This window comes from Apostichopus japonicus, chromosome 14, assembly GCF_037975245.1.
Source record: "Apostichopus japonicus isolate 1M-3 chromosome 14, ASM3797524v1, whole genome shotgun sequence".
In the NCBI taxonomy this organism is placed as follows: Eukaryota; Metazoa; Echinodermata; class Holothuroidea; order Aspidochirotida; family Stichopodidae; genus Apostichopus; species Apostichopus japonicus.
This window is the reverse complement of record NC_092574.1, coordinates 11,650,475-11,675,899: the sequence shown is the minus strand read 5'-3', so window position 1 is coordinate 11,675,899 and position 25,425 is coordinate 11,650,475. Positions and strand designations below refer to the sequence as shown.

Sequence of the window (25,425 nt, the reverse complement as noted above, 5' to 3'; positions counted from 1 at the left end):
AATATTTCGATGTCTTTTGTTGTTCTTCGTTTAGTGTACTATTTGCAGGTTACGAACATACGAGAGGAAGACGGATACAAAGTCGTCAACGCAACTATTTTGGATCCAATTAAGAGAGGTAATGACAAATGACAAATGGAGGAAATATACGTTAAAAATAGTACGAAATATATAGTTTCGTTCACCAAATGAACATCTTTTAGATAGCACTAATTAAGTTACATTCGAAAGAGAAACTTTCGTTGCCTTGACATTTTTGGACACAGCATTATTCAAACATTGAATTACTTGAAAATAAACCAGAAAGTATAAAGGCTATGACTTACCACTCGCTGTGCCGACAATTAATAATTTGAATGTTTATGCAGTATTAAAAAGACATTTGCAGACGGATTTATGGAGGAAATTCAACATTACTACAACAATATTTAAATGCTATATTGTGTTATAAAATGCTAGTGGTGGTAACCCAATTTGTACAGTTCAAAACTAGACTTGCTGGTATAATTTGGTTACTAATTGCTGCCATTCAACGTATTAACTTCGTTGTATGTTGGATGGTCCTCTGTAATAGTAAGCAACGACTATTATAGAAATACTGTGCGAAACAACCGACAGATACCAAAGCAATCTGTAAACTTGAATCTGCAGCCAGAAGTTAGCATTGAAATCAATTCCACGTTGCAGTGAGTATAGTTGTGGTCTTGACAACAATAGCCTTAAATGGAAACCAAGAAAATTAAATAAGCACAAAAGATTAAAAAGAAGACTTTAATCGCACAGGAACCAAAAACCAGATGTTATAAACGATCGCAGCCCATGTGTTGACTTGCTACACTCATTGCTATCGAAATTGTCTGATTTTGGTACGATTTATGATTTGTCTGATTTTAGTTTTATAACAGTATCGAAGTTGCACAGAATCAACACAATTTTTTGAAATTAATTCTGCGATATCTCATGATGTCCAATACGTGCGCCAGCTTAACTTTCTGTATATATTTGAAGACATTTATACATTTCAACCATCAAGGGTTTTAACTAATGCTGCCATTCGTATGATGTTTCCAGTATTCCACAGAAAATGATATCTAATTACAAGCCTTTCTTTCGATTCCATAGGTGATGAAAGAGATGTCCATATCCATGACTCTCGTGAGTTCTGGCTCAGCAGAGCTTGTCGTTGTCCCGATATAAGAATTAGGCAGTACTTGTTAATTGGCAGTAATACATTGGAGTATACAAAGCCAGACGGGAATGGTGCGGTTAAAGGGTGAGTGTATGTAGATTCCAACGAAGCATTACATGATATGTTATGTTACGTAATACTGTAACATATATATAACGATGACAAGAGGCGAACTTTGAATTTCATTAGATGGGTTGTCCGTTGACAAACTGAATTTGTTTTACACATTTGCGAAGACATGTCGCTTAACAGCATATTGTAGCTACTTTTCTTGCAAATAGACAGGTAAGGGCAAAATACTGGTATAAATTGAAAGTTTATTATTGTTACTTTAGTAATGGACCGCAACATTAGGGAAATACCATATATACTACTTAATCTTGTCTGTCTGTTGAATTTATGATGTCTAATTGTGAACTTTTCGTTGAAACATTTCAAGTAAAACCCGCTAACATTTTAGAAGAAAAGATATAAGCATGTGATAAATGTATTTGAGTAAAGTATACAGTTTGTCTGGTGGAAATAAGTAACCATCAACAATGTCTAGTGTTTAAAACAAAATCTTCATATGTGATAATAAGATAACAAGTACATGTCGTACTTCCTACTACTGGGATACTCTGTGAAATAAGTCATGACTATATATAATGCTTGTGATAGTAACATTTCGACTAACAGTTATATCACACATAGGAAAATTGCCTTGTTCCCGGAATCACCACGAATAATATGAATACAGTGTGGTCTTCAATGCTGGTACGCAAATGCCTCTTTTTCAGTGTATCCTTGCTATATCTTTACGTGCTTTACTTCAATAAGACATGAGATTTTGATATCATGAAGAGAAAACTTTCCCTTAGTTTCAAAAGAAATAAAATTACCCGAACATGTCTGCAGCTATTTTTAACACCAACAGCTCACTTATTGGTTAGAAATGTAAGCGTTGTCTGCCAGACGCTTCCTTGCTAGCTATAGTATAATCCTTAATCACTGCAACAAAGTATAATGTATACTTTGTGGATGGTAATCACTACTTATTGGGTGTAAATTACAAATGCTTAGGTCCAGTATCACAACATCTCATTATACTACCATCAACCGTCTAAACCTCTGTTTTTATTAATCTGTAGGTATCGCTACGTCATTGACAACAATTCAATTATGACACGTTGGAGAAAAAAATATAACAGGGAAGTCCGAATACCTATCCGCGATGGAAACAGTGGCTGCAACTAATTGAAAAGCGTTGAATTTTAACTCCTGAAGCAGCAACGTGGAATTAAAATTAGTTAGAGAATATGTGGCAGCTCGTATTGGTATCTATTTTCCAATCACTTTTATCCATAATTTTAGAGTTAAACTTAGCCGGGTAGCACGTCTTACAACTTCTCCTAGATTTCATTGTATTTCTTTTCCTCTTATAACAAGAGAACGGAGAGTTGCTTTCAATAAATAATCTGCAGTTTTGTTTTAAGTCTAATGTCGCCATGCTATAAATCAATGTGTCGTTTTGTCGTTTGTTTGATCCCATGAATAGGATATATCAAGAGAGGTAAGGTCAATTAAGGATATGTATCACTTTGGGACCAATGAGCGAGATTGCAAACTGCAACCGGAAGGTGGAAATCTATATTTCTAGTTATTAGTTTGAAGTAGATATTCGATGATTTTTTGAAAACTAATTAATCGAGCTTTTTTAAATGTGTAAGTGGTAGTAGAGTGGGTAGCTAAACATCTCATGAACAGTGCTATAGTTATATAGCTTTGTCTTTGACAATAAAGTAATGTTTCTCAAAACTATTTTCTATGAGCTTCTTTTTTTCCAAACAAACTGCAAAAGGGGTAAATATAAATTTCCATGATTCCAGGCAGGAACCGACATTTCCTTTCCCCGTATCTATCAAGGCCCAAACGCCCCGAAAGCCTCAATCCTCATATCTTTCCTCGTCATTCGTCACAATTAACCTGCAGATAGCAAATTCTGTATGCCTTACACTGAATGCTTCAAGAATGCTGATTAACATGAGTTGGTAGCTTTCCTGTTAATTCTACCCTTATATACTTGAAAGCGAGCTGGTTAAGCTTTACGCATGCATACTGCATTAACAAACGCACCAGATATTACATAAAAGTATACACATACACGTTCTCTATAACAACCTATATGTACTGTATAAAAGTCCAATACACAATAAGGTTACAATAAGACTTCAAAAGAATCTTTAAAAAGTTTTCATTTCCTAAACAATTTAAGCGATCTGTTTCTCTCTGCCGGATTTCGTATCTAAAAACTGAATGTGACGCGTTAATTACTACAGAAGTTAACTTCAATTATTAAAAGAATTTTAACAGAGTAATATCTTCCAAAAAAAAAAAACTGCAAGAGGAGCATCCGTTGTTTTGACGTACTCTGTACCTATCCGTTTGAACGCAGAACGACCAATTGAAAGTATGTGTTGGCAGAACGAGACCAAAGTATGCATGTTTTGGTGTTCTTACGAAGCGCATTTCTTTTTCAATATGAAGTTTATCTTTATTTCGGCTAACGAAGATTAACTTATGCTACACTTTACTTAAATTATTAGCAATATGTCGCAACTATCCTTTAGCATTTGGGCACATACGCTCTTAGGGGATGGTTCTATGATCATGTACTAAATATAAGAATATGTACTAAAAATCTTCTTTGAGAATGCAAGTTGACGAAGAATATAGAAACATTTAAGATGTGCCGACTTATATAACAATACAATAAATACGCGAATATGAACTTTTCATGATATAAAGGCGTCTTTGTTATTTTAGATGGCTCTTAAAACGAATCAGGTCTACATATAGACGACAAAGAAGACATCTCATTAAGTAATTAACAAAAATACTTAATTATTTCACATATTTACAAATAAGATTTACTTTAAAAGTATACATTTTCAACTAAATGCTGAATCCACGTCATCTGAGACGAAACTCACAACAGCTAGTGAATGGGCTGACAGGTTAATATGGGGAAATAGATCAACATCAAAACTCACCTTTTAAACCAGTTTTGTAACTTGTTCTCTAAACATTATTGAAAGGATTAACTAGGGTGAATGCGATTAAAGAGGGGTTTGGATTAACTTTAATCATGTTGATTAAGTAAAACTATGACTTGTAGTATCAAGTAGGGGCAAATTCTGTATTTAAATGCAGGAAAGTTTTTAAAACAGTAAAATTGCACCGGAGTTTGTCAACATAATACGAGGTGTGTTATTTACCTAACGTCTTGCAATGAAACAATTAAGAAAGACCTCTGAAGTAATATGACATATTTCAATGTTAGTTTCTGATTGATATATTACGCATAATCAAATTCCGATGGCAACTGGAAATAAACATTAACCATATAAATCTTTGATATGAAACAATAGATCGTCATAACGATTTCACTATACAACAGCTACTGCGAGGTGAATGGTTCACTAAGAGACTTTAAGCAAGGTGGCCTAAACTACATGTGAAATTGTATAATCAAATATTTAGGTGAATTGATATCAAACATATTGCCGCCTTTTTCATTGCTCTTCGTGAATCCAAATCATCCGTTTATTACCTCGATATGATTGTGAGATTAGATAAATCATGAGGCAGTAAAACAGGACTATATATGGCTGACAAATATTGTGTGAGTTACCTAGCATATTTGGGTAGAAGTTTTAACAACCGATGTTTGAGATTCAAGGAGCAAACGGAAACCATTTTGCAACTTAAGGACAAACCGTAGTCGCCAAACTGGAGCCTATAAACCTATTAACCGAACATGTGCGACTGATGTGTGCATCAAACGGCGTTCGCACACTGGAACAGTGTAAGGGGTGGTCAGTAATCCCGAAAATTAACACTTATTGCGCAGTACTGAGGCAGCCCGACGTGACCTTTATGCATGAACAATGCATATGTAATACATATCACGTTTATATGACTTATCGTTAGATAATAAGCCATTCTGCTGACGAAAACGTTCCTCCTTTTGCTAAATTTGGTAACTTTCGAGACGATTTTCGCGCAAAATATGTAAGGTGCATGTTTAACTTGAGCAGCTAACGGGCCATTAACTGTGAGTCACAGTTAATGGTATGCAGGCCGGGATGATACTTAAGCGCAATATGCTCGTTAACTGCTGATTTGGTATAGTTATAGTTTAATGTTCACCAGTTGTTTGTTGCAGAAATATACAAAAATTTCTATTATCAATTTGACGATGCGTCGCGTATTTTTGGCTCTCATGCGTGTGTAAGTGTGTTTGTGTCATGATGTATATTTGTGATACTTTTAAGGATAAGTCACCCAATATATAGCCTGGGCACGAATTCTAACTAATTCATTCGCAACCCCAGTCCCCTTTCCTTTTAAATGTGAATCACGAATCCCATGGAAGGAACAGCTATTACGCTTGATACTCATATGGCAAGCCAAATGCCTAATAATGAATGTTCCCGGTTTTCAGTTTAAACCCCTGATTACCAACCCATGAACCTGGAATATCTCGAATATTTCAGGATTACGATGTTAATAACGGTATTTGCCGATAATCCAGCTTTTCATCGAAAATCCAGGTTTTCGTCAAAAATCCAGGCTTTCGACTGATAATCTAAGATTATCTGGTGATAAACCGATTTTCGGTCGAAAAACCCGGATATATATACCAATAAATTTATCTCTCAGGTTTTCAACAAAAACGATAAATCTGGATTGTCGTTAGGAAAAAAGAAAGAAAGAAGGTTTATCGTCCATATAAATTTGCATTATCAATGGAAAACCTTGGATTATCGGTCCCAAAATCTGTAGCATCAACCGCTAAACCTAACTTGTAATACAGGTCGAAAATCCAGGTTCCTCAACGATAAACCTGTATCGTCGCTCGAAAAACTTGGAATATCATCGTTGAACTTGGATTATCGTTTTTCTTACATATTCGTATTAGAGAGCATGCATCTGACATGACATTTCGCGTTTTATGCTATGAATCTAATCTACATGGATTTATCCAGATCACTTCAATATGACTACCTAAGTCTCCGCGACGACAACATAAATAAAGTAATACATACGGCGCGCCATACTCTAGCACCGCGAAGATCGGATCCGACCTATGGCATGTGAAGCGGCATTGATACTTGTTAGTGTATGCCCTGAAGACGAAGTGCGGGAAGTCAGCACGCAGTCAACCAACCGCCGGCGTTTATTTCATCTATCCTGTCAAAATGTCTGAGCAGAAAAAGGTAATGTATCACCATGCATGTGCTGTTGAGGAGTTAACCACCCAATGTGATATATGAGTCTAACTCCTACACCAAACATCGAGAACAATATTTTTATTGTTCCTCGTAAACAAAGCTAACAAAAGTTAGGCTAGGCCTAACCGATTAGTCACAATGATATAGGCCTAGGCTAGGAAGCCTATAACCGGCCGTTGGGCTCGAACATGCCCAACGGTAGGAACACAGGCCTAGCGTTACAACATGCACACAGCAGCGATCCGAAATTCGCGAATCGAAATAAGCATTTCCAAAACAATAACCTCGATTCCATGCCTTTCGGAAATATAAGTTGAACTGAAATGAATTTTCTCCAAACGCAAGGTTATGATCTAGAAACAGACATAGTAAAGTAGGCCTAAATGAATTCACGATAGTAGGCACATACCATCAATGATTGAGCAATTTACAACTATTTTACCTGTACTACTATAGGCGGGGGACGTGTCATTCCTCCATCGGTACTTTCCGCCATAGAAAATGTGCTCTTTTCGCCATAGAAAATGTGCCATTCCGCCATTAATTTGTATATGAACTATACCAAGCCCCGAAAAATCCACAAAATCAGCCATTTAAACCTACAATCAGAATCGGACTTTTTAATAAACTATCAGCCTTATTTAATTTGATTTATTCAACTAACTATTATTTATTTGAAGACAATCATGTATCGACACTTATGAACTTACAATTCAAACTATTCAATCAACCTGTATAGTGCATCAACTCCCCAATATTGTCTTAACTACAATTCAGGCTATCCAGCGAAATGTCACATTTGAAGAAGTGTATACTATCCTTATCAGAGAAAGCTTCTCTGATACATTCCTGTACACCAAGGTCAAATCCATACCTTAAATGTACCTTTCCGCCATGGCCGAAAGAGTAATGGAGTATTGTCTCTCCGTTTTAGAGTAATACTAATTTTTTCTTTCTTTTTGTTTTTTTTGTATCTGACATGAAGTGTTTTCTCTCCTTTTTAAAGTACTTAATGTAAAGTAACCTACAGACTAGTTCCTTAACCATCTCTCACTACTCGAGCCCTTTAATGATCTTCGGATTCTAATGGACTGACACCGGTACACAGCACACAGAAATGACATAACAAATAACGCCCAACGCTTCAACTTTTAAAGGAATTGTTTAGTGGAAAATGGGGTCCAGTCCTTTCGGTCATATCATTTTTTGTCTTTGTATAGCCCTAAGCATTGCCCTGTGATGAATTTTAGATCTAGTATGACAATATATTTTGTGAACCAATAGTTATGGCACTCATACCGCACTGCAATTTATCATACCTGAGCTAGGTGTATATAACCTGGGTATATAATATTTTCTGACTTTTTTGTCAAAAATGTTACTTTCTCCAATTTTTTTTTTTTGTCTGTAGGATGTGAAAGATGAATCAGAACACATCACCCTGAGAGTAGTTGGTTCTGTGAGTATCAATCTTTCTTTGTATTAAAGACATGTAATAACATAACATCATTTACTGTAGCTTGTCAAACCTTTTGCCTGCTGATCATTCCAACGTTTGACTCATTTCAGTTATTATTTAGCTATATCTAATACAACTTATGCAAAGCTGACATCATGAGGTAATGACATCAACCACAGCACTCGTGAAAATGGGATTTGAGTGATTGAATTCCTTGAAGCATTTGTGGGGATATACTTGTATTTAATTGCTCAAATTAAGCAATTTGATGCAAGACAATTTACAATTTCTTACAAGACAGTTTTGGCACCTTTAAAGTACGACTCCACGATATCATACTTGCACTATGTACTACTGTGTACTGGTTAGTAATTTCTTTTCGGTCGGTCCCCTGGTACCTGTTCCCATCACTAATGTATACTATACAGTAGAATTTCCTGTGTACGAGTGGATGTTGTTAGTTTACCAACACCATCTTACATATTTTTTCTTGCAGGAAGGTTCAACCGTTCAATTTAAAATCAAAAGGTCAACACCCTTGAGGAAGCTGAAGAAAGCCTACTGTGATAAGCAGGTATGAAAGCAGGAATGTTTTTAGTCTACCTAGCCAAATTAGAGTCTGCAGGCTTTGGCCACAGACATTTGACCTGGATCTCACCAAGAGACTGAGTAAGGGCCTGTATTCAAGGCTGGTATAGTCTGCTCCAGTACTTGACGATATTTTTCAGAGGAGCCTGTCAGGGCTTTGTCATGAGCCATGTTAACCCAATACATTTTGCAAGTGCTCACAACAAATGCATATATGTGGACAGTAGAATTTGTTACCCACATTTTTAAGCAAATATCATCTCCAAGGGTGTTCCCCTTTCTCATTTGTAATAAATATAGTATTTTAACGTTTTTTACCTGATTGTCCATTGAAAATTGCATGGGGTGCTTTCTGATCAATTTTTTTTTCTTTCAACAATAAGTACTTTACTGTCTTTTCCTGCATGCATAGCGTACCAGTGTTGTTCATGCCAAAGACACCGTTCAAAATGTTAGCAAGAAATGTCTTCGAAGGAAGCTAGCTGGCAAAATGGGTATAACTCGAATACTGGAAGAATTAACCTAAGGGACCCAGCACATTGAATTCTTCAAGCCCTGCCATATTACTTAGTTCTATGGTCCCCACTTTGTCCAATAAGATGCAGATCCATCTTTTGGGATTTTTTTTTACTGTACAGCTGCTGTATGTTTGACCTTTTGTGGTACCCATTTATCAGGGCTGCCAACCTATAGAAATACTTTGCAGTAATTTTCAAGTCTTAATTTTTTTCTTCCCCCATGCAAACAAGTATGATAGCCTCTGTGAATGGTACACTGAACCACCAAAACTTACACAAGTTTTTGCACTGTCAGACTAACTGTACCCATGATTTGAATATTACATTGCTTATGGGAATCAAACCTAACAAATAGCGGACATGTTATCGGGGTAACTCTGAGGGTCAAATCAAGGTCAGTTTGCAATTAGTCTTGCAGCCATTTCTTTTCTGACCGGGCATATATTTCTGTTTATGACATGTTGTGAAATCCAGTACTTTTTGAGGGGGAAAAAATGAAGATCAACCATACTAATTGGGCAGCATTGAGTACTATAACACTGTTGTTGACACTTCTGTAGTATTCCCTCCTCACAAAGGCACTCACAAAGGCACTCTCCAGAGCATTTAAAGAAACCAATGTATTTGTAGATTTTGGTTATCATCAAAGGTACAAAATAAAAGGCTATGAAATATTTTTCATTGAACTTTCAGGGCGGAGCCATTGACACTCTAAGGTTTAGGTATGATGGATCAAACATCCTTGATGAGGACACGCCACAGGTGGTAGGTATTTCCCCTCCTCCTCCCCCCCCCCCTTTTTGTTTGTTTTCTTTGTATCTTTTTAATCTTTAAGTGTTCTGTATTAAGATATATCCATCTTCTTTAACTCTGTGGGATATTTTTGTTTTTAGAAATAGCTAGTTTATACAAAATGTGTGTGGTTGACTAAAACACTTGGTGTGAATTTTTCTTTAGACTGACACCACAGGGGCTCAATTTAGTTTTGGCAACTTACATATTGTAAGAAATAACAGGAAGTTATGCCATGGCAGGAAAATGTTTGAAGTCATCCGAATTTCTGTTTGGACAACCACAGTCAGCTTTGTGGTGGTCGATTGAACGACTGCTTGTTGACATTGTATTCTGATTTGTGACTCAATATCCCCAAATAAGTAAAATGATAAATTAATATCACCCTCCTTGACTATAAGAAATATATTAGGCCTATGATCCACCAAAGGGGGAGCTTTTTTATTTTGACTTACTCTATGGGACAATCAAATTTGCTGTTCGAACAACCCAAACAGTACCGCACGTTTCCTTTGATATGTCAATTTACCCTTTGATCCTAATGATATGACGTAGGGGGGCTTCCTCCCAGCATGCCTTGTCCATCTATATGCCCTGTGCCATTTGAAAGTCTCAATTCCAGAACAGGTCAAACTTGAGAGTAAGAAGAATGTTCTTATTGTAACTTAACATTAGTGACCTGGTTTCTGCAGTATGTTCTAAAAGGAATGATTTCAACTCGATGTTGCCAGGTAACCACCTGTTTGGATGATGAATTATACGTTTTCTGTGGTACCATACGACTCCACCACTTCCCACCCAGCAATTCAACCTCCCTTGGGAATTGCCACACATGTATTTCTGAAGGTTAAAATTAAATCATGAAAATCATCTAACTCTCAATATTTTTTCAATTTTAGCTGGACATGGAAGATATGGACCAGATTGAAGTATTTCAACAACAGACAGGGGGACAATGAGACAGACAGATTAACTAGCTTGCCTTTATTCCTTGATATGTACATTATGCCGGCTGGAATCTTGTTTGCATCTCAACAGCACTCAGATTAATGGAAACATCAGATAACGATCACAATACTACTGCGAGTTTTGTTCTGTTAGATTTTTAAATTGTGTTCTTGGTTTAATCAAAGGTATTTCACTACTTCCTTTAACTTGGAATGGTTTGACATTTTAAGGCAAGAAGTTATCACAATGACGAGTTATATTGTACTTTTATGGTAATACTTGTTGCAGGTGGCACACAGCAGAGAGAGCTCAAATAGAATGCGAGATGTAATTCTCAGGGAAAAGGCTTTATTTGCACTTGCAATAAGACCCATCAATGTTGTAACATTTTATACATGAAATATGGTACCAGTTTGCATTTTATAATATGCAATTGTTAGGAATTATTAGTCAAATGATTTGCTCTGTGGGAAGGAACGGCAGTGTGGTTTTGCGTGTTGAAAAGTGCTATTGAGTTTTAACCGAAGACTACAGGGGATTGGGAGAAAACAAGTTATGAGTGTTCTTTCTTCATAGTGAGTAGTAGTGTGTTGATTGATCCAAGGAAACACAATGCAAACCTAACAAAAAGCAAAATCTGTGGTACAAAAAAAGGAATTTACCGTATGAAAAGTAAATGGATTGACCTGATTTTCACCAAGGATCTAGTTCTAACTTCATCCATCATAGTTATGTGAACATTGTTAGTACAAAACAAATGATTGATAAAATAAATCAATTAAGAAAAAAGAAAATATTTCTCTGTATGTAGGTAGGCATGGTACCCTACGTCTCATCTTTAGGTGGCTGTTATATGTGTAGTTCTCATTTAATGTGTTATGGGGTCACTTGCTGCAGGGAATGGCATGCTGGTCTGGTATTTGAAGGATAGCCTATACAGCTTGGGTTAATAATAGCCCATCTTAATGTAAATATTTCTACTTGTCATTTTCTTTATGTTAGTATATCTTTGTCAGTTGTACAGAGAATAAGTCCTCCATATTTCTCTGTGAATCCTCCTATTTCTAAAATAAAAATCCTGGCAGATGATTGGAATGAAAATTACTACTTCTGCTGCAGCAGCTTGAAAACCAGTGCTAAATTCTTTGCTTTACAACTAACAATTCATTTTTAAGGATAAACAATCCTTGTGTTTGTGCCAAAATGTAACTTTACAAACTAACGTTTAGTCATATGGAAACGTTGTGGATATCGAGAGCAGAAATATTTTGTGGTATGTGGTACTCCCTAAGGAATGTAAAAGATGATATGTATGATCCGTATAATTTTCCTGTGAAGCTGATGAGACCCTTTGTATCATTGTGTAAGTAAAGCATTTAACAAAGATGTGAAATGGACAAAAAATAAACTTGACACTTCACATACACGATGAATTGTTTATCCTCCATTGCATACAAAAGTATAAAACACGGTTCTTGATAAATGAGCAGCGCATTACATTGTACGGTACTATTTGATGAAGTCTTCCCAGCCAAACTGAGAAAAGAGCATGATGTAGATATTCATTCAAACAGTCATAATATTACATTAAATTTAATGATCGTGAAATGTATGCAACCCCTGGTTCAGTTGTAGAGGTCTGCAATAGATCTTGTTGCATCTTTAAATGTTAACAGCTTATCTTCAAATATGTGTGAACACCAATTGTCTCATTGTATTAGCTGATCTGCAATATCATGCATACAATATATTACAATCTCTTGTGACAACATCTAACTTCCACTATCATTTTCCCTATTTACTTGGTGTTATTACTCATAAGGATTGATAGGTTTTACATCACTGTACTTTTGATACAATGAAAAAGCCACCGCTTACTTGTTGAAAAGAATGACAATTGGAAAAAGAGAACTTACCTCCCCCATGTCATCCCAAAAATAGAAAAGAATAGACTCTAATTCAAAACTCAAAAAATGCCGTATTCCTCCGGTTAGTGTATATCATTTGATTCCTAAGGTTTCAAGATATTACTAGAAATAATGCATCAAATAATACAGGCTACTATACAAAGTTCAAGAATGTTTGATGGGTATATACGGGAATTTGCTCCCGGAACAATTTTGTTCAGCGGTGCTACTTTATTGCCGTTTCCATTACAACAGATAAACAATACCGCTATCAACCTTAGTTCTAAACAAGTAGTTTGGCATTGGTTCTTTCACACATAATAGCTGGGAATCACTGGAAACAGTGCTTCAAACAGTCCAGGGCTGTGATACAAGTCGGAAGAATGTTCCTTAATGTATGAAGATTAAACATGCTCCTGAAGCTTTCACATTCTTCTTTGTCCCTGAATAAGTTACCCAATTACTCTCAAGTATATATTTTATTAACGATAAATCAAAGCCCATTTCTTCTCTCTTGGCATGTCCCATTGCAAGGGTCATGCCCTAGCTATACATCCAACAATCTGGTGCTCCAATAGGAAGCTACATCCAGCAGAAACCCCAGGGTACCTTGCTTGTGCTGATGTTAAGACTTCATCTTTTCCAAAACAATGGGAGCTATGAAAACAATGAAACAAAACATGAAATCTATGCAATGATCCTGTTAAATAGGACTGTCATTTGCAGACATTACTTGATCACACCTAATAACTATGAAAACTACCGAGTGGTAATCCGTAATCGCCCTCAACTTTTTTTCCGTCTCTTGAGCGCTGACACGTGGGCTGTTGGGTTCTTACCCTTAATTACAAAATTGCAGTTTTACTACAGCAGGCCTTAAAAATCAAGTGAAGCACTACAAGGTTGATATGATATATTGAGGGCAGGCTTACAGCACCCACATTTTTTTAAATGAAATAATTGCCATCTGAGAAAGATTGGCGATATGACATATCATACTATTAACTAGTACTACTGTTTAAATGTCTCCTTGCAATCTGAATACCTGTGTACAAGATGTCATTTCTATTTGTTAAATTGTCAAAAGCTTATGCTGAAAAGGCCCCATAATCACCTGTCCCTTGGCTCCCAACAATCTAACTCTTGCTCAGCTTCTAGTGGTGTAGCAAGCAGAATATTGCACTATACGTGAATGCTTGATGCAACTTTGAAATGGAAGCCAATTAGACATACTTTGCAAAGAGCCACACTGTCAATCACCATGGCACAATGTCTCTTCACCTTCAGATAATTTTACAGAAATAAAAAATTTGAACAATTTTTACCATAGAGAGAATCTGAGGAAGTTTGTCTTGTATGGAAGGAGAGCCCTTCATTGGGTAAGGGTATTCTCATGAATATAAAAATCTTTCTTACTTAGTCTGAGTGTAACAACAATTCCTGCAAAAAGCAGAACATTTTTAATTGTTTCCCATTGCATCTGCTTTGCTAGATCCGGATCTCCACCTGCTTTCTCGGGTTGCTTGACGCTAAACATCTTCACGTTGAACTGTAAGATACTCTTCTTGAAATACCCTTGCTTCAGAAGTGATCAACGAGGGCCTCTACAGTAAATCAAGGGAAACATGATACATGAAAGAAAAAAAAGAACTCTATGCTTTCATGCTCCAACTTCCCAGAATGATTTAAGACTTGCAAGAGTCCTTATCTTTCATAATTTATTGACAGTCCTGAGCTAATTACTCACCCTACTTGTGCCAAGTTAAAGTGTCTGGTCTTGTCATTTAGAATCTCAAAATACTGTATGTTAAAAATCACACTCCAAATTCGTTGGGAGCTGTAGGTGTAACTAGCACTCCTCAAGACATGTGTACTGTTTACATTTGTTTCTGATTTCAATTGCCCTCCTGGTGTAGGGTACATATGTACGTTATGTTTCAACTTCTTTGTGAATCTCTTTACGGGCCATTCTAGGCAATTTAAATCAGAGATTCAAGAATGGTGGATAGTTGAACAAATGCTAGAATATGCCATCATTGATTTATTGATTAGTTGACATGAAAAAGCCTAAGCACTTAGAAAAAGAAATGACAAAATGAGGGTTTCATTCTTTTCATGTGGATCACTACTTATGAAAGTTCCACCTTGTTTAAAAAATATTGTGATTTTGCGTTATGTTGCATCCTTCCTATGGCGAGCATAACAAACCGTTTTGCAAACCAAATCAGTTTGTTCTTAAACGCTGCAGGCTGTGTGGGTAAATGTAGCTTTCTGTCGTATCCCAAAAGTGTCTGATTGTTAGGTCAATGATCATTCATTTATGACCATGAAAACTGCATGGGAAATTTTGAATTATATACCATATAATATTGGTGAAAGGTATGAATCGTTATAAACTTAACTTTCACAATTAGGCCCAGTGTACTAGGCTATGCAGGCCTTAAAGATCTGCTCTATTGGCTCCAATTATAGCACGCTATAGCTAGGAAAGTTTTGTGATTATGTAATCGACCTGTCAAGGTCGTAAATCAACCTCAGGCTTTATAATTAGCATGCGTAGCTTTTTTACACCATTAGGCTCTTTGAAAAAAAGTGCCAGGAGTTGCAGAATAATTGGTAAAATGGGGTCGTTTTTCGACCAAGGCAGGTCGGTTACGTAATCTCAAGAAACTTTACCATGATTGATAGCGTGCTATAGTTTGGGTCTATACAGCAGACCTTTAAAGTCAAATCTGCATAATGAACTGACTGTTTATATAGATGTCAACTTTGTTGCATAACCAAGGAGTTGTGATAAAACTCAGGCTCACAAACTCCTAGAGCCACTCCACTTTTAGGCGTCACCCAAGCCTAGTCAGTTCACTGCTCACAGTTAGGTTAAACCTTGGCCCATTGAACCAAGAACTTAGAAGTAGAACTGACGACACTTGACTAAATTTTTGAGTAAGCACTGATAGAGAATGCAGGCTTTTCATTTTTATTTTTAGGTCTCGCCTTTCATGCTATTGGGCTATAGGCGCTGAACTAGATTGACAATCTTGACATAGCTTACCAAAGTATAGCCTAGGCCTTTAATTTGCTTAAACAACACTATTATTTACGCTACGTTACTGTAGGCTGATCGCTATTTTTGTACTGACTTGCAACGTTACAAAATGCACAAGCTATTAAAAAAAAAAAGCTCCATAATTCACCTAAATTTACTACTCGCAGCCAACGGTGATGTTGTAGCCAGTATGCGTATGTCTATAAGTAAGAATTAGTACTACTAACAGATGATGTTAATTAGCTGCTAGCGGGATCGGAGGCCAAGGTCAGTCGTCTGCATTGCTTCCTAAACAAGTTGCACAATGGACAAGAATAGTAGACCAAGTCCCTTTATTAAAAATGGTACAATCTTAGACTTTAAAGTTCACTAGTTTTTATCGGAACAAAAATTATTATACTCTATATTATCATACTATTATTATAGACTTCTTACTTTTCATTTACAATAATATTAGTCCTGTTTTGCCAGGTAGTATCATGTAATTTTTAAAAAGCATGAAATACTTCTGACCTATTGAACAATTTGCTGGGGGCAAAATAACCTGAGCAAGGTCACTAGCAACATAACTTGTTAAGGTGTACGTGTGTGTGAAAACTGGCTAGAACATCACGGTGCCTATGACATGTACTGGGAATCGTCCTGTACCACCTTCATCTAGCGGTTTCGGTTGTTACTTTAGCGCTAGTGCCACACTCACTTGATAAACGTCACCTACTGTAGGGCAAAGACCTACGTTGTTTATACCGACCAAACGTAAGTAAACAATTCTGCAGTCATCATAAAGTGACGTTCAGAATCATTGAAATTAATGATAGAAACAATTGTCTAACCTTTGCTAATTGTCGTTTTGTAAAGACTGAAATAGGCAAAACACTAATGTCACTAAACCAGAACTTGAAGGCCGTGTCTGTAGGCCTACGTACAATACTGTAGTGTAAATTGTAATGATAACCCTATAAACTAGACTACGGTAGTAAGCTAGGGCGTTAGGAAATTAGTTTGGTGTTGAAATATTTAGGCCTACCGGCGATTTGATTTCTTATGTAGCTTTAAATGCCCAAACTGGTACTTTGTTGCCATTTTTTTTGACACTCAGCGTAATGATAGAAGTCAAAGCAGAATAGCCAGTAAGTAATGATTATGTTTTGCCTGGGTGGCCTATGTTGTTGGGTATGTATGGTTAGCTTGTAAAGTTGTATGACTTTTTATGTACCGCCCTTGGTGTATTGGCCATGGTATTGCAGTGAACCAGAAAGATGTTTGTAAAAGAGAGAGTCGGAAATGTGAGAAAAGTTAACAGGTTTTTTTAAGTACCTACTTCAATTTTTGTCAAAGTGACATCTCAACACCAGATAATTGGAGAAGATGGGGGCATTTAAAATGCAATAATGCAAACACTGACAAATTTCATAACCTGCAGAGGAGGGAGAGCTCACCTGATTTTGAAAGTTGTGGAGGCAGGATTTTACAATGAAGAATAGGTTGTTAAGCACACGGATCCTTTGAACCAACAAAAATAGTGCCATGCAATCAAAACATCCATCTTTAGTTTCCATAATATACGTAGCCTACTTCATGATATTGGAACTTTGAAGAATTTGAATCTTGGTTGTAACAATAAGTTACATCAAAGAAGATATTTACTGCAGTATATCTTTAACATCGATGCAGCAGTATATTTCCTTAAAATTGAAATGTGACAGTGTTCGTCCACAGCTGGGGACTGGTGTCGAGCAGAAAAGTCTTCCGAAACGTGTTGGTTCTTATTCAACAGTTAAAAATTGAATGCACGCTAGTCTCAGCTGGACCAATTTCTTTGCGTTCCTTTCAAGTACAGTCAACAGTGCTATGCTGTCTTTTTATTATTGATTGAGTATTGGGTTGAAAAGTAGCAATGGTTTGCAGTAGGTAGTGTTAAATATATTAGGAAACCCCATGGATATTTAAGCAAAATTGTATTTTGTACTCCTGTTGGCCATTCTATCATGCAATATTTACTTGCCAGCCCTTTTAAATTATATTAAATCTAGTATCTTCCAAAGATATTCATTGAAGATCTAACTTTTATTCGACTATAATTTAAAGACAGTATCTTCTTTCTCAGCAAATCCCACCTTGGATTCAGTATGACCCGTTTCACCCTCCTAGCCTGCGCAATTTTGATGTTTGTGCTAGTTTGTATACATCGAGGTAAGATCATCTTGTTAGTCCAGTTTACTGTTACCAATCTGTAATAAAAAGTTTTGCAATTGTTTTCAAGCTGAACTGTGTTTGTAGCAGTTATCAGAAATGGAGTGTACTCATGCATGACAAAGTTTTAAGGATTTTTTTCTGGTTGTCACTTGGACAACTGGGTCATACTTCTTGGTCATGAATACGAGCAGCACAGTTTGGTTGCCCGCAACAATGTAGCCAAATATTAAAGAATGACGACTATACATACATACTGTACATACAGCAGAAGAGATATGTCAATTTGGTGAATAGAACATCATCTTTGGGCCTACCACTAGTTTTATTTCAGAACCTACAAAGTGATGCAACGTTATTGCCAATTTATTGCTTAATTACCTACAGTATTTAGGGGTATTTAGTATTTAAAGTAAAAATGCATACTGAAGTTTATGCCATTAACTACAGTACTGTAGCCCTCTGCCAGACGACCGTCCAAGCAGAGTTGATTGTATCCACTGAAATTTGGTAGTCTCAGACAATCAGACGAGTGGGGACCAAAAAATATTTGTCCAGGTTCTGTAAATATCAACTTGTTTATTTCAATCAAGCAGCTGAGCTTGCATGAACTGAGTGAAAATTGCATAAGTTGGATGGATGAACACTACTCTGCATTCTATTCCAGATATGTTTCTGTTAATTTTACACTTTGTACAGTGACACTCACAGAACAGTTATGAAACAGCATTTTTAATGACATGATGAACCCATGTTACAGGGACAGTATTTATTTGGGTTGCCCTCAATTTAACACAGAAGATTTGTTTAAACTTTTCAATCCCCCCAAAAATGTAATGCATGTTAGTGTTTCTAATTTTATATGGATTAAATGGTTCTTGTATTAAATAGGAAAATTTCTAATGGAGGCATTAAATGACAAGTAATTATAATAGTATTAAATTGATAATGAATGGTACAGTACTAACGCTGGTGCTTTCTGTTCTACGAGAATACTATTTAAATCGATCTGTCTGTTGGCTTTTCAATTGTGATCATTTCAGGTTCTTTCTAGTAGGAGTATATACTGTACAGTATACTGTATTTTAAAACTACTTGATGTGTACTTAAATTTCTTTTGATATACAGCCACTGCATCATGTGATACTACCATCTGGAAGGGGTGCACACTGGAAGACAAACAGTGCTCTTGTACAGAGAGTCAAGGATGTGAAACTCCTTATCAGTATAACACAATGGAGGAATGTCTAGATGCTGTCTATGGTAAGCAACATGTATACTAAATACATGGTTTTTCTTCTTTTGGTATGCAGAAGGAGGTGGTCAGGGGAATATAGTTGGGGTGAGTTTAAATTGAAGCAACTGGACATGGGAATGGTGCACTTTATCCATATCTTCATTCCTAGTATATAAGCATATAACAGTGTTAATGCTATGTCAATGGGTACTGTATGCACCTTCTAAGGAATATCAAGTGGCCTCTATAAATTATCACAAAATAGTTCCATTTGTGATCAAAACCAGATGTAACCACAGGAGATTTGTTAAATGGGTGCTGCTTTTGATTCCTTTTCAGAGGTGAAAGGCATCACACCCATTGGTGATAGCCTGTGTGTGTGTATGTGTGTGTATGTGAAACTTGGTCGTAAACAAGGTAACTCAAGGAGTAACTTCATACTTGGTATGTGGATCCGACTTCAATCTTTTCTGTGAAGTTCAGCAGTAACTTGTGAAAATATTTCACAATGTATACTGTAGCCAATAACCAGTGTAATGTAACTCTCATTCATTAATAACAACAATTAAAGGGATGGTTGGTGGCAGAGCTGATTCGCTAGCTCCAAATTGGCAATAGAAAGTGTTCATTTTCTCATACATCATCTGTCTATATTTCACCTAGGAAGACTGTTCTTTCAGGATATTGAAACATTTTTGGAATAAAAATTCTATACTGTAAAATTCTAACCAGTGAACTTCTTGGTTGATGCTCACAAGTGAGTGCTGCAAATAATAGACAGAAATCTCTGAACTTTGCTAGTGGAAAAATTTAACTCACTTGATCAATTAGCAATATATGTGGAATTTTGAGCAAATTACATGGCAAGGAATCACAAAGCCAACTGGCTTTCTGGATTTTTTTATTCCTATTAACCTTGTAACCTATGTTTTTCTTATGCCAAAACTTTAGGTGATGTGTGCAAGAATAACCCATGTCTGAATAATGGTGTTTGCTCACAAGCAAAGGAACACCATTATGAATGTAAGTGTTGTGGAACTGGTTACTATGGAAGGCACTGTGAAATTGGTAAGAATACATACAGCCTGTATATATGTGTTTTGTTGCATGTTGTTTCACCTACTGTATTTAGTATACAGTAGGTGATGTCAAGTTTTGGAGAAATTAAAACTGGATCATTAGATACAAATGGCAGGGAGTCATTTACATATATGTAAATGAAAGGTTTCATAATCATTTTAAGGTGTCTGAATTTTGTTTATACTATGTCATAAAGTACTGAAAGTACAGGCTCAGCACTGTGATTCTACATTCTGTCATGCTTGAAACTGTGTAGCAAACTTGGTCAACATTTCACAGTATTTACGGTATCCTATGCACTATGAATTTAGATTATCATATCCTGGATTTAAGGGTTTACTGGAATAGAAACATGATCAGACCTGTAGAACTTTCTTGGGTTGGTGAATTTATTTTTAATTTTTAGATATGAAGGACTGCTTGTTTTAATGACGGTAAAATTTCCTTTAATTATTATGTGTTTAAGCAACAATGAAAGAAATAAAAAAGACTAGTTTGAAAATAAGTGGCACAAATGCTGTACCCCTTTATTGAAAGAAAAAGATTCTCAAAATGAAATAACAAACATAGTACATGAAAGGTGTCACATGGATGTTATCAATGATTGATACTGAACGACAAAGGCTTCAGACAGCAGAGGATTCTTTGAGGGTATCATGCAGTTACCCCAGTCAGTTTCTGGCGGACAGATATATTTAGAATTAAAGAAGCAAATGCTCAAGTTTCCATTCACGAACGAAAGGTACTCTAGAAATATATGCTTTACTCTTTGATTATCTGTCACATTAGACCTAACTACACTCACATATCATGTCTAGTGCAGCTACCTGGGAAGTGATAAGCTTTAGCACTGTTTTTTGTGGTTGTTCCTGTTGACTGTTGGTTTCAAAAGTTTGAGCAGTTGCCTGTCCACTTTGGAGGGTTTGTGAGCTCAGCATTTGGAGAAGTCTCCACCACCCCTTACTCCCACCCCAAATATCATCCATCCACAGTAAACTTGGCCCCAATCACTTGTGATATCTCATACAATTTTTTTTCTAAAGTAGTCTTTCTAATCAGTTTCAAATGATTCCTTTGATTTGACAGAATGCCCTGCAGATTTGACATCCATCCCAAGTGAAAAGTGGAACCTGGGAAAAGCTTGTGTGAAAGTTTAATTATCCTCTAAACTCTGTGAGAAAGGAAGCAATATCCCGGTGAGCAGGATGGAGATGCTTCCTGTCCTTGTTTGGATAATGACCATTGTTTAAGTAACTTAATTTCTAGCTTAGCCAATACTATGCATATTTCTATTTATTATTTTACTATTTACAGTTCACCGTAGTGCCTGAAAAACAAGTGTGCTCAAACCTGTCGGATTTCTTAACATGTCAATGTTATATGATATAACATGATGGAAATGTAAAGTTCTAGTACAACATAATTTTTCTCATACATTTATTTTTACATTTTCTTAATATTTATTCCTACATAAACTACTATATGCTGCCTTTTGTCTCCTTGTGACTGTAGCAATCTTATATGACCACTCTGTTAAGTGCATTGCGAGATATAGTTAATACTTGTTTGCTGTAATACATACTTTCCACGATCACTGCCATAATCTCCTTAAAGGCATTGAAGACTCGCCCCAAACCTTGTGCCGCCCTGTGAAAAAGTTAACTTTCCATTGCTTGCAAGTGAAGGTTTTCTCTTGTCACTACAAAATGCAAACAGTAATGAAACGTGATACCTTGTTATCTTTAGCTGGACCTGAGATGTCCATCACTGCTATGTACACTGTTGTGGGTATTTACCGCACCTGTATGTACTGACTGTACACTAGCGTCTAATTACCGACAGTAGCAAGCTGTGTGTGTATTTTCTGGGATCGATGGTGGTGTCTAACACTTATGTTACACCTCATTCAAAACTAGGTCAGATTACTGGCATTAGACGTTTCTTTTTGCGCGAGTCTTCACACCCTTCAATCTTTTATGTTTCAAGTTAGAGATCAGGAGATCTCTTAATTTCACATAAGTCATGATTTTATGGGAGTACATGTAATAGCACCTCTGACTATGCTCCCATTACACTGTTTTGTGCCAGAAGCTACTATATAACCCTGTGACTTTTAAAGCAGCATATTATTGTGAGGAGAGATAAGATTAATGTAGATGACTTTTGGCATATTGATGGAACAAACAATCGATGACATATCTCGAAGCAGCATGCTTGAAACATTTTTAATGATTCTTCTAGAAATGACATATTTAAAAATAGCCCACCTAATGTCAAAATAAATTTAAAATCAGTTTGTGATTCCTGCTTAGGGCAAAAGGAATCATTACTGTCATTTTGCTGTGTGTCTGTGATGCTTTGGCTCATAAACATGGTAACTCAATATTCTTAAGTTGGATGGACTTCAAACTTTGTATGTAGATGCACCATATTGAGTTGTCAGTTGTATTGTTTTGGCTGGGATAAAACTTCATACTAGGTCACCAGAGGTCAACTGTGAAAATCTTGTAAATACGATAACTCAATATTACAAGTAGGAAGGACTATAAACTTGGCACGTACATGTAACACTGTGAGTTCTCAGCTGATATTGCTTTTGGCTGGGATCAAAGGTCTTACTAGGTCACTCGAGGTCAGACTGGAAACATTGAAAACACGATATGAATCTTATGTTTGGCATGTTGATGTCCCATATTGAGTAGAGGAACCCTATTGAAGTTGGTGGAGGTATAAGGTCATCTGGGGTCAACATTTAAGTCAAAAGTCTGAATATATTGTCGATACGGTAACTCAAAAAGTACAATGATCTTTCTTGAACTTCATATGTTCAGCTTGTTGAATGCAAGAACTATTGAAATTGGTGGAGGTCAAAGGTCAACAGGTTTTAAAGTCTGGAAACCCTTTAAACAAGGTGATTCAAAATTAAAGCTACAATTAACCTGTAAATTTCTCTTATGCTATAATTTTCTTCTATTAAACATATATTGGTCAAGTTCAGTTTAGTGAAGGGCCTCAATAAGTCTCCAACAAAACTTCCATATATCCAGGAAATGAAGTCTACTTCAAAGAAGCAATCTTGCTTTAACATGCTCACACAAGCCCTTATCATTTTCATGCTCTGAGCTTCAAGAGGTCAACAGGTTATCTCAACTTGTGGAAAATATTGGCCATTTTCTCCATTTACTGTAAAATCCTTACCAGTGAATTTGTATGAAGTCCAGCATAAAGAAGTGCTACAAATAAGAGCTGGAAAGCTGGATATTACCTACATTGGTCAGATGGTTGTTTGGTAATTTGAGCAAATTTTATTGCAAGGAATCACAAAGCCAACTGTCATTCTGGTTCTTTGTGATGTTATTGAAGGTACATTGCATCGAGATATTACCAGGTTGTTTGTCTGTTGATGTGAGTTCTCTGTTTCCTGTGGAAAATGATATTTTTTTGGTACTTCCAGTGGTTAAAAAGCTCAAGTATTAAAGGTGACTACTACATTAGCAGCACAGAAATATAGATTTTCCCCTCCATTTCCAATGTTTGATGAAATCAATATTTTGTGGAAGAATTTGATAAATAAGAATGCTGTGTTACTTCCACAACCTTTCAGATGTTATGCAATTCTTGAAAGGGATGTCATGGATAAATAGGAGTAGGAAAGACAGATGCTATGAAAAGTACTCAAAAGTACTCATTTGTTGTTATTTTCATATTTTGTATAATATTAACATGTGTACTACAATTATGTTCGATGGCAACATGGTATTTTTTGTTTGTACTGCCAGATCTCTTGGGTAATTCTTTTGAAATTTTGTCACTGGGTGTTACATGGAATTGTTAACAAAAGGTGCTTATTTGTATAGCCTAAAAACAAATTTACAGACAAGTTGTGAGACTTTTTATGTTATTTTGGTGCATGTCTTCTAAACATAAAGGTATTTTACTGTAATTGTCAATTATTCACATGGGTACCTGTTGTCTAATCATCTTGGCTACATCATTCTGTGAATCTATTCTGTTGTGAGTTCTGCTGCCTCACTTGGGGTATTTGTCATGATCCAGGGAATAACTTATCTGGTAATTCATCACAAAATGGTCAAGTTTTTTGGGGGGAAATGTTTTTTTAGTTTAGAAAGGAATTACTGCAACAACAAATTTATTACAAGATAGGGGAAAAAATATGATATTACTGGTTCTCTTTTGACATAGTAACAATGACATATCAGACTATTGTCCACTAGCAAAGTGGTCAGCATGTTATACAAATCAACTGTATTTGTCCACAGTAGTCATTTTTTTCAAGCCAACACAACTATGCAACTGAAATACTGAATTTTAACAGATCCAGTGTCCTGAAAGTGTGCTACTACCAAAGTCATTACTTGGTGCTATAACTATTATTAATCTTCAAGTATTAAGAATTTTTATGCTTATTTCAGTAGGGTTGTCTCCATTTAGTAAACTAATTTATTTATGTATGGTAACACATTAGTACTTACTTAAATTCATGCGTAAAAACAATTATTTGTAGACTTTGTGTACTTAACCATGTAAGCAGTATAAAAATATAACATTTTGTAACAAACAGTTCTCTTCACTTTTTTTTGCATTACAATTCTAGATCAGGGCAATGCACTGCAATAACTTTTAGGCCCACCACACAGAAACCTCCATGTGGACTGAGCTACATCCTATCAGACCCCACCCCTCATAATGAATGCTCCAAATGCATGAAAGCTAGCTTGGGCTATGTCAGCATTCAGCAAGCTCCTAGATTAATTATTTGACATTTGGAAAAATACCACAACCCATCAAAACGTTTTCAGCCCACTATTAGGATATGCCCATAGCTGCATAACATCAGATTAAGGCAGAGTGTACCAGCTGGAACAGCATGGCTTTTATATCATTGCCTCATAGTTTGGAAAATATAAATAATATAACAAAATGACAAGTTTTTCTTTTCATTTGCACCCCTCGAAAATAAGCCTGGGCACCAAACAACACCCTAATCCCCTCCATCTCCTTACATCAGGATTTAAACTGTTTTAATGATTAAATGTTTTGAAGAAAGGCTTAATGCTACAAGATTGCAAGGCAATTGTTCAATATTGTTCCTGTAAACTTCTTCTGCAGTCTTGGCCTTGAACAGCACTCTTCTTGGTGTCAATCATTCCCCACAATCCAAGCTATGCTGA

The 25,425-nt window shown here is 36.2% G+C and overlaps 3 protein-coding genes and 1 long non-coding RNA gene across 5 annotated transcripts in view; 3 read left to right on the top strand and 1 right to left on the bottom strand.

The window, feature by feature from the left end:
* Nucleotides 1-2,989, top strand: part of LOC139980245 (complement C3-like) — a 63,367-nt gene extending 60,378 nt beyond the window's left edge. Inside the window, exons 36-38 of the mRNA XM_071991783.1 lie at nucleotides 35-118; nucleotides 1,123-1,273; nucleotides 2,320-2,989. Of these exons, the coding sequence (XP_071847884.1) occupies nucleotides 35-118; nucleotides 1,123-1,273; nucleotides 2,320-2,425 (341 nt within the window). The 3' untranslated portion in view covers nucleotides 2,426-2,989. The remainder of the gene's footprint in view (nucleotides 1-34; nucleotides 119-1,122; nucleotides 1,274-2,319) is intronic.
* Nucleotides 2,990-6,326: 3,337 nt separating this feature from the next.
* LOC139980257 (small ubiquitin-related modifier 3-like) lies at nucleotides 6,327-12,194 on the top strand. Its single transcript, XM_071991803.1, has 5 exons — nucleotides 6,327-6,450; nucleotides 7,877-7,924; nucleotides 8,421-8,498; nucleotides 9,724-9,795; nucleotides 10,722-12,194. Exons 1-5 carry the CDS (start codon nucleotides 6,433-6,435, stop codon nucleotides 10,779-10,781), a joined length of 276 nt encoding a protein of 91 aa, XP_071847904.1. The 5' UTR covers nucleotides 6,327-6,432; the 3' UTR covers nucleotides 10,782-12,194.
* On the bottom strand, nucleotides 12,193-16,037 carry LOC139980258 (uncharacterized). Its single transcript, XR_011797483.1, has 3 exons — nucleotides 15,872-16,037; nucleotides 14,094-14,281; nucleotides 12,193-13,334 (listed from the first exon to the last, which is right to left on the bottom strand). It is a non-coding gene; the product is annotated as an uncharacterized lncRNA (long non-coding RNA).
* A 261-nt stretch (nucleotides 16,038-16,298) lies between these two features.
* Nucleotides 16,299-24,812, top strand: LOC139980255 (coagulation factor IX-like). Of its 2 annotated transcripts, none has more exons than XM_071991802.1 (5): nucleotides 16,299-16,479; nucleotides 17,816-17,916; nucleotides 19,045-19,179; nucleotides 20,105-20,221; nucleotides 21,320-24,812. In XM_071991802.1, the coding sequence occupies exons 2-5, from the start codon at nucleotides 17,853-17,855 to the stop codon at nucleotides 21,388-21,390; spliced, it is 387 nt and encodes a 128-aa protein (XP_071847903.1). In that variant the 5' UTR covers nucleotides 16,299-16,479; nucleotides 17,816-17,852; the 3' UTR covers nucleotides 21,391-24,812. The 2 variants fall into 2 exon arrangements, with proteins under 2 accessions (XP_071847903.1, XP_071847902.1); XM_071991801.1 differs by having other exon boundaries at nucleotides 16,304-16,479; nucleotides 17,831-17,916.
* The last annotated feature ends 613 nt before the right edge of the window (nucleotides 24,813-25,425 follow it).

Excerpts from the sequence above, each read along its gene's own strand:
- LOC139980255 (XM_071991802.1), top strand. The coding sequence starts at position 17,853 with ATGACCCGTTTCACCCTCCTAGCCTGCGCAATTTTGATGTTTGTGCTA. Across the intron at positions 17,917-19,044 it reads GCTAGTTTGTATACATCGAG|CCACTGCATCATGTGATACT; the intron begins GTAAGATCATCT and ends TTTGATATACAG. Across the intron at positions 19,180-20,104 it reads ATGTCTAGATGCTGTCTATG|GTGATGTGTGCAAGAATAAC; the intron begins GTAAGCAACATG and ends CCAAAACTTTAG.
- LOC139980257 (XM_071991803.1), top strand. Across the intron at positions 7,925-8,420 it reads CCCTGAGAGTAGTTGGTTCT|GAAGGTTCAACCGTTCAATT; the intron begins GTGAGTATCAAT and ends TTTTTCTTGCAG. Across the intron at positions 9,796-10,721 it reads ATGAGGACACGCCACAGGTG|CTGGACATGGAAGATATGGA; the intron begins GTAGGTATTTCC and ends TTTCAATTTTAG.